General features: G+C 49.8%; 6 protein-coding genes across 6 annotated transcripts; 1 reads left to right on the top strand and 5 right to left on the bottom strand.

Moving 5' to 3' along the window:
* Positions 1-57: 57 nt before the first annotated feature.
* Positions 58-2778, top strand: N7520_009014 (mitochondrial elongation factor MEF2; the record flags this gene model as incomplete). Its single annotated transcript, XM_057142948.1, has 1 exon — positions 58-2778. The coding sequence occupies one exon, from the start codon at positions 58-60 to the stop codon at positions 2776-2778; it is 2721 nt and encodes a 906-aa protein (XP_056992236.1).
* A 614-nt stretch (positions 2779-3392) lies between these two features.
* On the bottom strand, positions 3393-3952 carry N7520_009015 (uncharacterized protein; the record flags this gene model as incomplete). The annotated part of the gene is made up of 3 exons (XM_057142949.1): positions 3393-3498; positions 3552-3757; positions 3809-3952. The coding sequence occupies 3 exons, from the start codon at positions 3950-3952 to the stop codon at positions 3393-3395; spliced, it is 456 nt and encodes a 151-aa protein (XP_056992237.1).
* Positions 3953-4607: 655 nt separating this feature from the next.
* N7520_009016 (uncharacterized protein) lies at positions 4608-5031 on the bottom strand (the record flags this gene model as incomplete). Its single annotated transcript, XM_057142950.1, has 2 exons — positions 4608-4841; positions 4963-5031. 2 exons carry the CDS (start codon positions 5029-5031, stop codon positions 4608-4610), a joined length of 303 nt encoding a protein of 100 aa, XP_056992238.1.
* A 716-nt stretch (positions 5032-5747) lies between these two features.
* Positions 5748-7183, bottom strand: N7520_009017 (GTPase-activating protein GCS1; the record flags this gene model as incomplete). Its single annotated transcript, XM_057142951.1, has 3 exons — positions 5748-6161; positions 6221-7009; positions 7052-7183. The coding sequence occupies 3 exons, from the start codon at positions 7181-7183 to the stop codon at positions 5748-5750; spliced, it is 1335 nt and encodes a 444-aa protein (XP_056992239.1).
* Positions 7184-8054: 871 nt separating this feature from the next.
* Positions 8055-9336, bottom strand: N7520_009018 (RNA-binding protein; the record flags this gene model as incomplete). The annotated part of the gene is made up of 4 exons (XM_057142952.1): positions 8055-8384; positions 8440-8661; positions 8725-9025; positions 9134-9336. The coding sequence occupies 4 exons, from the start codon at positions 9334-9336 to the stop codon at positions 8055-8057; spliced, it is 1056 nt and encodes a 351-aa protein (XP_056992240.1).
* A 1268-nt stretch (positions 9337-10604) lies between these two features.
* N7520_009019 (uncharacterized protein) lies at positions 10605-11096 on the bottom strand (the record flags this gene model as incomplete). Its single annotated transcript, XM_057142953.1, has 1 exon — positions 10605-11096. One exon carries the CDS (start codon positions 11094-11096, stop codon positions 10605-10607), a length of 492 nt encoding a protein of 163 aa, XP_056992241.1.
* Between the last annotated feature and the right edge of the window lie 435 nt (positions 11097-11531).

Consider the following 11531-nt stretch of genomic DNA (forward strand, 5'->3'; position numbering starts at 1 on the left):
GATTTCTACATAATATACCCATATTTCTCCCACTATTGAGAGCGAATATCCTGGGTTATGGTTGTAGCTCCTTTACTACGCCTTCCTCAATCAGGGGTGCGTTGTATGGGCTTTTTTAGGCCACACTTCAACCCTGTGAAGAGCCACATTTGTCCCCAGAGTCTACAGCTGAATATCCCAAAAGTGCAACGTTTCTCAACCTCATATTCAAAATGGCAGGACGAGTCTTTTTTGGACCGAACACGCAATATCGGGATCATTGCCCATATTGATGCTGGCAAGACCACAACCACCGAGCGCATGCTGTTCTACAGCGGCTTCACTCGACGCATTGGTGATGTGGACGAGGGTTCAACTGTCACGGATTTCCTGCCTGCGGAGCGTGCTCGTGGAATCACGATCCAATCTGCTGCTATTACCTTCCATTGGCCTCCTGGGGATGGCGCTGAAAGCCAAGCCGGGACTCAAGATGCATCCATGCCTCGCTCAGCAAACTCGCATACTATTAATCTCATTGATACGCCGGGGCATGCAGACTTCACCTTTGAGGTCATGCGGTCCCTGCGCATCCTAGATGGCGCTGTTTGTATCTTGGACGGGGTTGCTGGCGTTGAGGCACAGACAGAGCAGGTCTGGAACCAGGCCAGCACATATAAAATCCCTCGAGTGATTTATGTGAATAAGCTGGATCGGGATGGTGCAGCATTTGGTAGAACAGTGCGAGAAGTAAGCTCTCGTTTGTCTGTTTATCCAGCAGTATGTCATATTCCTTGGTTCCAAGGAGGAAATGGGCCTTTTGTTGGTGTGGCAGACGCTATCAATCTTCAGGGATTGCAGTGGAAAGAAGGCGGAGATGGTCGCTCGGTAAAAATGCTAAACCTAGAGCAATTGGATGCAGAAGAACCGGCTCTGGCAGAGGAGCTCCGACGGGCTCGCATTGCTCTCATTGAACTATTGAGTGAGCAGGATGAGATCATGGTGGAGAAGTTTTTTGAGTACGAGGACCATTTGGCAGTGCCCTCAATGGACATAATCGATAGTCTCCGCCGCTGTGTGCTGGACCCCACAAGTCGAATCGTGCCCCTCTTTGCAGGGGCCAGCTTCCGCAACATGGGTGTGCAGCCCCTGCTTGATGCTGTGGTCAATCTTCTCCCCAGCCCTCCAGAGGCACCAGATCCGGAAGTGAGCATTGGAGGTGTTAAGGGAGGCCTACGACGACTGCTTTCAGGTGATCTGATCGTGGAGCAGAGCGAGCAAGCGCTCACTTCTTCCAAGGGCAAGAAAAAGAAGAAGAATGCTCTTCTTATGAATCCCAAAGACGCCATTTCTAAACTCCAAAGTTGTGCCTTGGCTTTCAAAATGGTCAATGACCCCAAGCGCGGTGTCTTGGTCTACGTCCGGGTATATTCTGGATCCCTTGACCGCAACAGCTTGCTCTTCAACACAAACCTGCACCTCTCTGAACGTGCTCCTCGTCTCCTGAAGATGTACGCCAACGATGCGGTAGAGGTGGACTCCATCCCTGCCGGTCACATCGGTGTCGTGGTCGGCCTGAAGCACGCTCGAACCGGTGACACCCTGCTGTCATATGCAGGAAACAAACCTACGCCCCCTGAACCACTGACGACCCTTCAACTACGCCCAATCGACGTACCTCCACCTGTCTTCTTTACTAGCGTGGAACCGCACAGTCTAAGCGAAGAAAAGCGAATGCAAGAATCCCTTTCGCTTCTGCTGCGAGAAGACCCCAGCTTGCATGTCAGTGTAGACGAAGAGTCTGGCCAGACCCTGCTCAGCGGAATGGGCGAATTGCACCTTGAGATCGCCCGTGATCGCCTAATCGATGATCTCAAGGCCAAGGCATCCATGGGCCGCATTGAAATCGGATACCGAGAATCCACTCTCGGCGCCTCGAGCCCCATCACTAAGATCTTTGAGAAAGATATTGCCGGCCGTAAAGGCAAAGCAGGCTGCACGGCAATTGTGGAACCTTGCAATGAAGAAAGTGTCTCCGAGGCCGCTGACGAAGATACCATCCTCGCCGAGACCATCGAAGGAAACCAGATTATCATCCGCGCCCCAGGGCTACAAATAGAGACCGTCAGGAACGAAGAAGAGACCAGCCCATTCCTTCCACCAGGCATGGATCTAAATACTCTTCGTATAGCGATGCAGAACGGTGCTCTGGCAGCGCTTGCACGTGGTCCCCAGTTTACATTCCCCATGCACAACACACGAGTCACACTCAACCTTGACCCAGCGGAGCATCTTTTCGGTGGCGACACCACCACATCCGCACTCTCTGCTGCCGCTCGCCAGGCCACTTCTGCTGCTCTGCGAGACCTCCTGACTGGCGCCGGGACTGTCATGATGGAACCGGTCATGAATGTCATTATAAGCGTCGACGAGGCCAGCCTGGGCTCTGTTGTTCACGATATTTCCTCTTCACGGGGTGGGCACATCCTTTCGCTGGACGAGGATGTCTCGGCTTCCGCTACAGATGATTCTGACTCTCTTCCTCCTATTGACCCGAAACGTGTGTATGCCCCTGCCGATCCATTCGAGACAACTTCTGTTGGTATTCAAGTACACGCGCCTACTTCAAGACAGCGCAATATTACTGCGAAGGTTCCCCTTAAGGAGATGGTTGGGTATTTGAAGCACCTCCGCAGTCTGACTGCTGGTCGTGGTACATTTGTGATGAGTGTTGACCGATTTGAGAACATGTCTTCTCAGAGACAAAAGGCTGTCTTGACCGAGCTGAGAGGTGGTTTCTAGTGAGGCATACACATCATGTATCAGGCAGAGTGTGTGTTATTATTGGATCTGTATATTAAATTATCCTTGGAGCTCCCAAATGTATTATTATCTCATACGAGATCTTTTCTTGTGCATCTAATTAGGTTTCGAGAAAAGCTATAAAATCCCTGGTATGGCGTCCGAGTACGTTGGTCCCAGATTTCGATAAAATATGATATTGTTGGATGCTCTTGATAATGTCCACACCTAGTTATTCGACAGCATTTAAAATATTATTCATTTTAATTTATGAATAACAGAAATAAATCCGAAACTCGGTCAATTTACATATTGAAGTCTTAGACGTCCAATTAGACCATGCAGATGGCGCTCGTTCCATCTAGTCTTTAGATCAGTTTCATGAAATAATATAAATCTCTTAAAACCGACAGATAAGTAGCGCGATAGTCTGCATATCGGTATCAATAGATCAAAGTACATGATATCATACGCCCATCAATCCCTTTACCCAGTATATTGTCATGAAGTATAGTCTGTGTCCACGAATCTCAGCTGAAAGCCGCCCGAGATGGTGACCCAGAAATCGACTCAATGAACTGTACTTCCATCCCAACTTGGCAGACAATACCACATTAAACCTCCGGCAAAACCTCACGATAAGGAGCCTTGGGGTTAGGCCGACGACGTCTGCGGTGAACATCTATACAAGCCAGCACAAACAACGTGAAATGGGCGACACTATCAGGTAAAAGTTAACAGACGCCACAAACTTCGCATCGGGGATGACATACAAGACAAATAGCGCGAAGATAAGACAAGCAATATTACGACCTAGCCCGTAATCGTCGAAGTAGAGATCGATAGCCGAAACAACGACAACGAAAGCTGCGAGAGCGGCAGCAATCAAATCGAAAGCAATACAACAGCCAGGGTGGGGTGCACACTTGAAACAAAGAATTCCGAGGACAATAAGGGACCAGAGTCCACAAAGACTCAGCTGTTGGCCTGGTTAGATCGGGATTGATGAACGCTTTCTCTTTAGACTTACGAATAGCCAATAGAAGAACGAGTTAACGGGGTATACGGTGCCTGCGGTTGAGGCGATGATTCCGAAGACGGCGCTGAAAAGAGCGATCAGACGCAGGACAAATCGCCAGAGGCCGGTCTCTGGACCGGGGAAATCCTTTCCCATAACGAGAGTGGTGATAGTTTATAACGAGTGTGATGCTGTTGGGAACTGTAAATCAAAGGACCGAATCAATGACAGTGAATTCAATGTTGTGATTTCCCCCCTGGAAATGGGATTGGGCGCCATTTGCACAAGTTTTCCAGGGTTTAACTTAGTCTTAGTCTAGTAGCCTTGGCTAATGGCTGGATCAGGGTCCAATCTCCGGCTAGTCCCGTTTGGGATGTTGTGCTCTACCGTGTGGACTTATTTACATTTGACTCGATTACTGGGATTTTGTAATAACTTTGTATGGAGATGTTCAGATCGTGCTATGAGCCATATTCTCAATCCAAAATTTCAGCCAACTTCCAATGTTCGCCTCGCAAGGTGTGAAGTCTCTAAAATTAGAAAGCGGGTAGGTCTTCGGCTGTTTTGACCAGAACTTAATCTACATCTACAGTACGTGCACTCTTAGCAATGAGCATTACAGTAGAGAGACAAACACCGGAAACCACCGAGAAATTATCTTCACTTTGCATATGGATTTTTCAGCCGATCACAAAGCCCTAAGATTCCTCCTCTGGATCGCAGAGGTACATTGTAAACATTCTCCTCCTAATTAGAAACTGATCAAAGCCCAGGATACACAGGCTCACAAACATACCGGCTAATGTAGACCTTACATCAGGCCAACCACAGCATCACAATAGATCTGAGCATCAAGATCGAGACGAACCTTCTGAATGTTGAGGTGAATCTTGATCTTCAAAGCACTCTTATCGTCCTCATTGAGGAGCTGGCCAGGGATCTGCAGGCCGGCGTTGGGGATATCACCGGTGAATTTGTTACCAGAAACCAGCTCACCACCCTTTGTGTTGGGGTTCGCATCGTTTAGTGCTTCTCTAGCCTCGATCTAGACTCATTCGAAATGACGTAACACGAGGCTCTGCACTACCTGCACTTCATATAGACACAAACTTCTATCTTCACGGGTGGAGCCAGAAACGAAACACAACAGTTTCTGTGATCCTGACTGATCTTATGCTAGCCATGTGCAACCCTGATTTCTCCGAGTTGGTTCCGAGAATGGAGCTTCGAAACATGCATGTGTATACACTATGCAAGTCGGATCCGATGGGAGCTACAGGACTCGAAATGCTCTAGAATCAAATCATCGTTTCCCATGCGAAAAAATTCTCGACATTAATGGCGAACACGTTGTGTGGCCGGTTCTATCCATTTTCACCTGCGTCACTATGAAGGTTGGATTAATCGACAACCTTGGCGCAGTGCAGCAGAGTGTCTATGGTGGCAAGAAGCTTACAGCGGGGATATGAGAGCGCTCGAATAAGGCTATCTGGCAAACCAATCTGGCTTGATGGAACTTTTCTCATGTTGCTCGATTCAAGTGTTCCAATGTTGATCCTGTTGGACTAATCACATATGTGCATTCAAAGCCTACATAATGAACCCGAGGACAAGTCTGGACTCAAGTCCATGGATGTTTCAGCTACTTCAAATGTTAGAAAAGGGAAATTCTGAAGCTTAACGTCGGAACCGGGACACTTTCAATGGTATCATGAGGTTCATTCCTTAGGTAGCGACAACGTAGACCTCGGGACAAGGCTATAAGTTTGAAGGGCATCTCTCCTATACAAGAGAGAAGCATTTCATTCAAATGTTCGACGAGCGAGGTATATAAATCAAGAACGGGCAAACACATCATGGCATCTGAAACCGTCTACACACATGTGCACGTAAACAAAACCCAACATGCAGATTGAAACAAAAGACAAACACGCCAATGTATATATAGGATCTACCAGTTATCATCCCAGTCATCCTTCCCCTTGGTTGATGCTGCTCCACTCTCCTTCCCTTCTAACCCGGACGGGGTAGTGGTAGTCTCAGCAGTAGATGTAGATGAGTTCGCCAATGACGAACCAGTAGCAGGAGTCTTGCGCATAGCTGCTGTACCGACAACATCGGACCGTGAGGCACCGCGGCGATGGCCAGCCTGTGCAGCTTGCTGCTCCTGTGAAGCCAAAGATGAGAAGTCGTCCCAGAAGTCCCGACGCTCAGGCTCTACACGAGATCGCTGGCCAGAATGACCTTCATCGCCCTCAACAAACCGGTTGAATTGATCAGCCGCGCCCCGGGCACCAGTCTGTAAGTTCTGACCCCAGTTAGCAGCTTGGGCACGAGCCTGGGCTGCAAATTCGGACTCGGCGAGCTGGGATTGTCAGTCTCTGCCACACACATACAAGAGGTTCCATGGAGATTATTACATACCTGCTTCGCAGTAGGTTGAAGATATGAATCATTCACTGTCTTCGCACCCTTCCCAACGGCCGACGCAAACCATCCAAATCCCTTGGTAATCGAAGCCACGGGATCTTTCTGGAACTCATCTAAGACTTGATTTCCACCACCACCACCACCAAAGCCTCCGAATCCACCGAATCCTCCAAATGGCGAAGAGCGACGCTCTCCACCCGTAGACGGAGGCAAACCACCTCCAAACCCAGTAAACTTCCCACCCTGCGAAGGAGGCAGATTATCCGAGCGTGTAGCATTCTCCGAGCCCATCTTCGCGAAATAAGCTTCATTCTGTTCCTTCTTGCTCGCCGGTCCCGGCCCTGTAGATCTCAAACTACTCGTCCGCTGCATTCCCGCAGGTGAGCCAGTCCTAGCACCAACACCACCAGTCCCCACACTCATCGGCGTACTAGATCTCGACACTGGAGTGTTAATGTTATTGCTCTTTTTTTTCTCCTGACCGAGGACGTATTCCTTCCCCTCAACCTTACACGACAGGCGCTCTTTCCACTCCTCGCCCGCCTCGCCTTCGTAGCGCTCTTTGATGGTTGAGTCCTCGAATGTCCGGCCCTCGGAGACGGTAACCTCGTGCTCATCGTAGAATGCTTTCCACGGATCATTGCCGCCTAATTCCATGCGCTGGATCTCGGCGTGCTTGAAGGCGTCCATGGTGATTGAGCGGACGAAAGAGATGTGGACGCCTAGGCCGCGGTGTGTGCCTGCGCAGTTGAGACATATAAATGTGCCAAATTTTGGAGATGCCTGATGGGAAGGAGCTGTTAGCTAGATGTTTGTGCTGGTCACCTCCGGTTGAGGGGGGGATGGTGCCGTGGGTTGTTTCGTTCGTTTGCGGGGGTAAATAGAGGGGATCGATTGGGGAGCAAGGGAGACACACCCATTGAGGTGAAGGGGCGCCACAATCACAGCATCGGTCATTGCCGTTGGTTTTGGAGATCTGGAGGAGCTGTTGGTTCGGTGTGGTGGTTAGTTACAATTATCTTGGCTTGGGGTTGCTGGCGCGGTGGGTGAGGCGATAAAGGAATTCGGACATACCTTCGTCCTTGTCTCTGGATCGACCTCCCACATGCGAGACATGATGGGTATTTGGCGCTATACAATGGTACTCAGGACAATTGGGAAGAGTGAAGGTGTGGGTAGAAGGCGGAGTCGTCGCCGCAGGTCGATCGGAGCGTTTTCTGTTTTTGGGTACCTAGGTTGCCCCTGATTTTGATTTTGCGCTCCACCGAGTTGGCGCTATAAATAATAGTGCAGATAAAGGAAGAAAAAAAGGTTGACCAACGGAAAGGAAGCAGTGAGACGATAGGATTCGTTGAAACTTGCAAGTGTTGAAGGGTGATGTTTGCCGCCAGAATGATCGGCAAGGGTCACCCCAACTTAAGCGTCATCGCCAAGGGTCGCGCTAGAGTTGCGCTAGAGGTTGAGAAAAATCTACGGATTGAAGTTTACTTTACATTCCAAGCAGGTCGTCATCAGTTAGTTAAATGGGTGCTAAGATACAATACAGAAGGCAAAAAGTCGTTAAGGATGGAGGCATCAGCAAGGATTGCTCTCCAGCATGGACGTATGTTCCATGTCGTCCATAAAAAAGGTCATCATCACACCCTCATTTGTTCGTCTCCCCACGAACAATTAAGATAATCCAGAGACCAGAGCCTGGGGAATTGCGAAATGAAAAACCACGGGAAATATGCAGACATAATGCCCAAACAGTCTCATTCTCGCCTTCACATATTCTCCAAGCTGGTCAGCAAGCCATCTGCACTCAAAAAAGATTCATTGTTTGCATTTAAGCCTCGGCGGGGGTCTCGGCGGGAGTGGCATTCTCCTCAGTCGGGGCGGGGGTCTCCTCGGTGACATCCTCGGTGACATCGTCGTCCTCCTTTCCGGGGCTATCGATGGCGACCTTGACGGCAATGGTGCGACCGTCAATCTCCTTGCCGTTCATCTCGCTGACGGCCTTGGCCTGGAGTTCCTCAGTAGCAAGGCTGACGAAACCGAAGCCGCGGGTCTTGCGACGCTCGTTGCGGGCCTGGAGCTTCTTGATCATGAAGCGGGGGATGGGGCGCAAGGCAACCTTGGCACCAACGGGCTCGTAGGCGGAGAAGATCTCCTTGAGCTGTGGAATAGTTAGTTACCTGCTTGAATTAGGAAACGGTCACAAGTTCACGTACCTTGTCTTCAGTCAGGTCGTAAGGCAGGTTAGCGACCATGACCTTAGTCTTGGAGGGAATACCGTCCTCGGGGGGACCACGCTGCTTCTGGGTACGCGCGCCGCGGGGCTTGCCCTGCTGCTTGGCTCCCTCATCACCAGCAGTCTCGGTCTCATTGGTAGTCTCAGCCAGAGGAGCCTGCTCGGTAGCAGTGGCATCGGCGGTTTCCTGGCCCTCCTGAGCCTGATAGTACTCGAGTTAGCACTTGAAAATCGCAATTGAATATCAGGGAAAGGAAAGACATACACCACGACCGCGAGCAGCGCGACCACCACGGCCACGAGCGCGACCACGGCCCCGACCCCGGCCACCAGTGCGCTTGCGACCCTCAGTGCCGCTGGCACCCTCGCCGCCACTGGCAGCACCCTCCTTGGCCTCAGCAGCCTCAGGCTTGCGGGCCAGCTGGACAGACACCTTGCGCGCCAGGATCTCCTTGCCGGACAGGCTCTCAATAGCTGCGGTGGCGTCGCTGGCAGTGGCGAGGTCTACGAATGCGTATCCAACGGGGCGGTTGGTACGGGGGTTCACCGGGATCGAGGTGCTCTCGCTGTGACTCGAATTAGCACTGTGCGGGGATGAAAGTAGCTTCGAGAGCTACCACATGATATCGGCCGCCTGACGACGAGAATCCGTGTCAAGTGCAATTTCTACTTACATGGTGTATGCCTTGAAGAAATCCTTCAACTCGTCCTCGGTGGTGGCATAGGCGAGGTTTCCAATGTAAAGACGACGGCCCTCATCGGCACTGGCAACTGCAGCGTCAGTGGCCGGGGCGGCAGGCGCGGTGCCGTTGGTGGCGGGAGTCTCAGCGATGGCGGTAGCAGCCATGCTGTCAGTCAGGGCGTCGACGGCAGACATCTTAACGGTAGTTGACACAAAAAGGATTCGGGAGAAAAAAAGCTTGAAGCTGTGTCAAACAAACAAGAGGGGTGGGTTGTTTGTTGATTTGCCGGGAATGGGGAACTTGTCGAGAGGATGGAGAGAAGGAGCAGGGTAGCTTGGTGCCCTAGATACCGATTGAAGGAAAGAAGAGATGGATGGGGATTCGAATGCAGTAAAGTTGACTCTTGGAAGAAAGGAAGGAAGAGAAGGGGAGAGAGTTGGTTGTTTGGAGGAAAGGAGGAGGCGGTGTGCGCTAGCCGCGTTGGGGGGAGACAAAGGTCTGGTCTTTCTTAGGCGTCGTGAAGCCTAAAGTTAGGCGTGCATTGGCGTGCATCAGGGGAAGTTCGGGGGCTTCCGGGGGGTTGCGGGTAATCCTTCTTACAAATTCTGCCCACTTAACCAAGGCAACCAACAATGCCTTGATGTCATGCTGGAGAACACTTGACTTAATTCGGTGAGTTGCTATTGTCTTCGATCCACTTGCCTTGCTCAACCCTTCAAGTTTCTACCCATTCCTAGTATATACTTGATATACTCGGTCTTTTACAAATTCCATGATCCTACGTATTGATTATTTTTCCAATTTATTTCCATACTCCCTAGAGTCTCAGTCTCTTACAGTATTGAACTGAACGATCACCAAGGGATCGGATCTTCCAACCTCAGCCGGCTCCACTTTGCCTCCATGGTATCCACGCTCCCGGCTAAAAAACACATCATTGACACGCGGTGTACGAAATACAATGACCATGAAAGACCTATTCATTGGAATTGGTCTTTACGTGCGCATCCGATATACTGTCTAACTCCACCAAAAAAGCAATAGAATTCCCGAACTGCATGAATGTCTTGCAGGCTGCACACAGATATGTGTCAGAAAAAAAGGGAAAAAAAGAAGAAAATCCCCCGCTAGTTACCCCTCCTAAGCACTACACCGCCATGGAGTCTAGGTCCAATGCAAACCTAGTCAGGCCTGGAACTGTAAAGAAGCTGTGACGCTAATTACCCTTTCCTAAGAATATATCTTTCCATGGAGATTCACCATAAACCTGAAGATGAGTATTGATTCCATATTGGTCGAGTATTCTACCGCGCTGAACAATCTCTTTGGATCCTGTTGTGTTCATTTTTTGTGTCATTCTCTTCTTCTGTACTTAAAGCCTACTTGAGGGTCTAAGGGCCTACACTGATAACGCTCAATTTGATGGGGAAATACATGAAGTACAATCTTATCTTTGACAGACCTATGGGAACCATCCTTCAGCCAACAATTGCTGTAGCTCCTCGTCACTGACCTCTGAAGCTGCGACAGGGGGCTTTTGGAACCCATCGATCCATTTATCTGCTCGGATTTTCGACACATAAATATCATGACGAACCTCCACTCGATCAGTCGGGATGATTCGTGGCACAGTAGGTGATTTCTTGGTAACAGATTGGCCTTGCTTCGGCTGCCAGTGTGTCTCCTGCTGATTAGGCCATTTCTTCTCCAAGACTTTGTCCATGCTGGGGTTTGACAAGTCAATCGCACTATCCGTGTCTGACGTGTTTTCTCTCCATTCATCGATCAAGGTTTTCGCATATTCGGAGACTGAATTGGCACCGTGCCAGACTTGTGTCTTCAACAGTGGCGCAAGAACAACGGCGCTCAAGGCCTCGATGATCTTGTCGGGGCTGCACTCTTTCTCTTGTGCAAAAGCATCGACCGGAAATGTCTTGCAGATGGTGTTTGCCATGGACTTGAAGAATATATCTGTGAATGGATCCTTGTTCACTTGTTTCACGCTGGTTTTCAGTCGTTTTGCTGGCTCGGAGATGGAGGGATCTGGAGATCCTGTTCGCTTCCGGCTTTCTGACTTGGTTGGTATTGGAAACTGATACTCTGGTATCGCGGATGGGCCGCTCCAGGTATGAGAAGGTGTTTGGACCACTGTAATTAGTACTTGATTAGCTTGGTCAATTGCCACAATGATTATTTTGTCCTTGACATAGTCAGGGGGAGTCACAAACTTTTACCTGAAAAGGTCTTGGGCTAATGATCAAAAGTGATAGTGTTACAATGACTACCTAATCTTTTAATTAGAATAGAATGAGGGAAATGAGGAGTAAGATGGATGTAACCCGCAAAACGGAGTGGGTAGAGAAAATTCCGCTTTCTTTGCATGAAGGCC

The sequence above is a fragment of the Penicillium odoratum genome (genome assembly GCF_028828045.1).
Source record: "Penicillium odoratum strain IBT 22623 chromosome Unknown utg000006l_segment0_segment0, whole genome shotgun sequence".
Lineage (NCBI taxonomy): Eukaryota > Fungi > Ascomycota > Eurotiomycetes > Eurotiales > Aspergillaceae > Penicillium > Penicillium odoratum.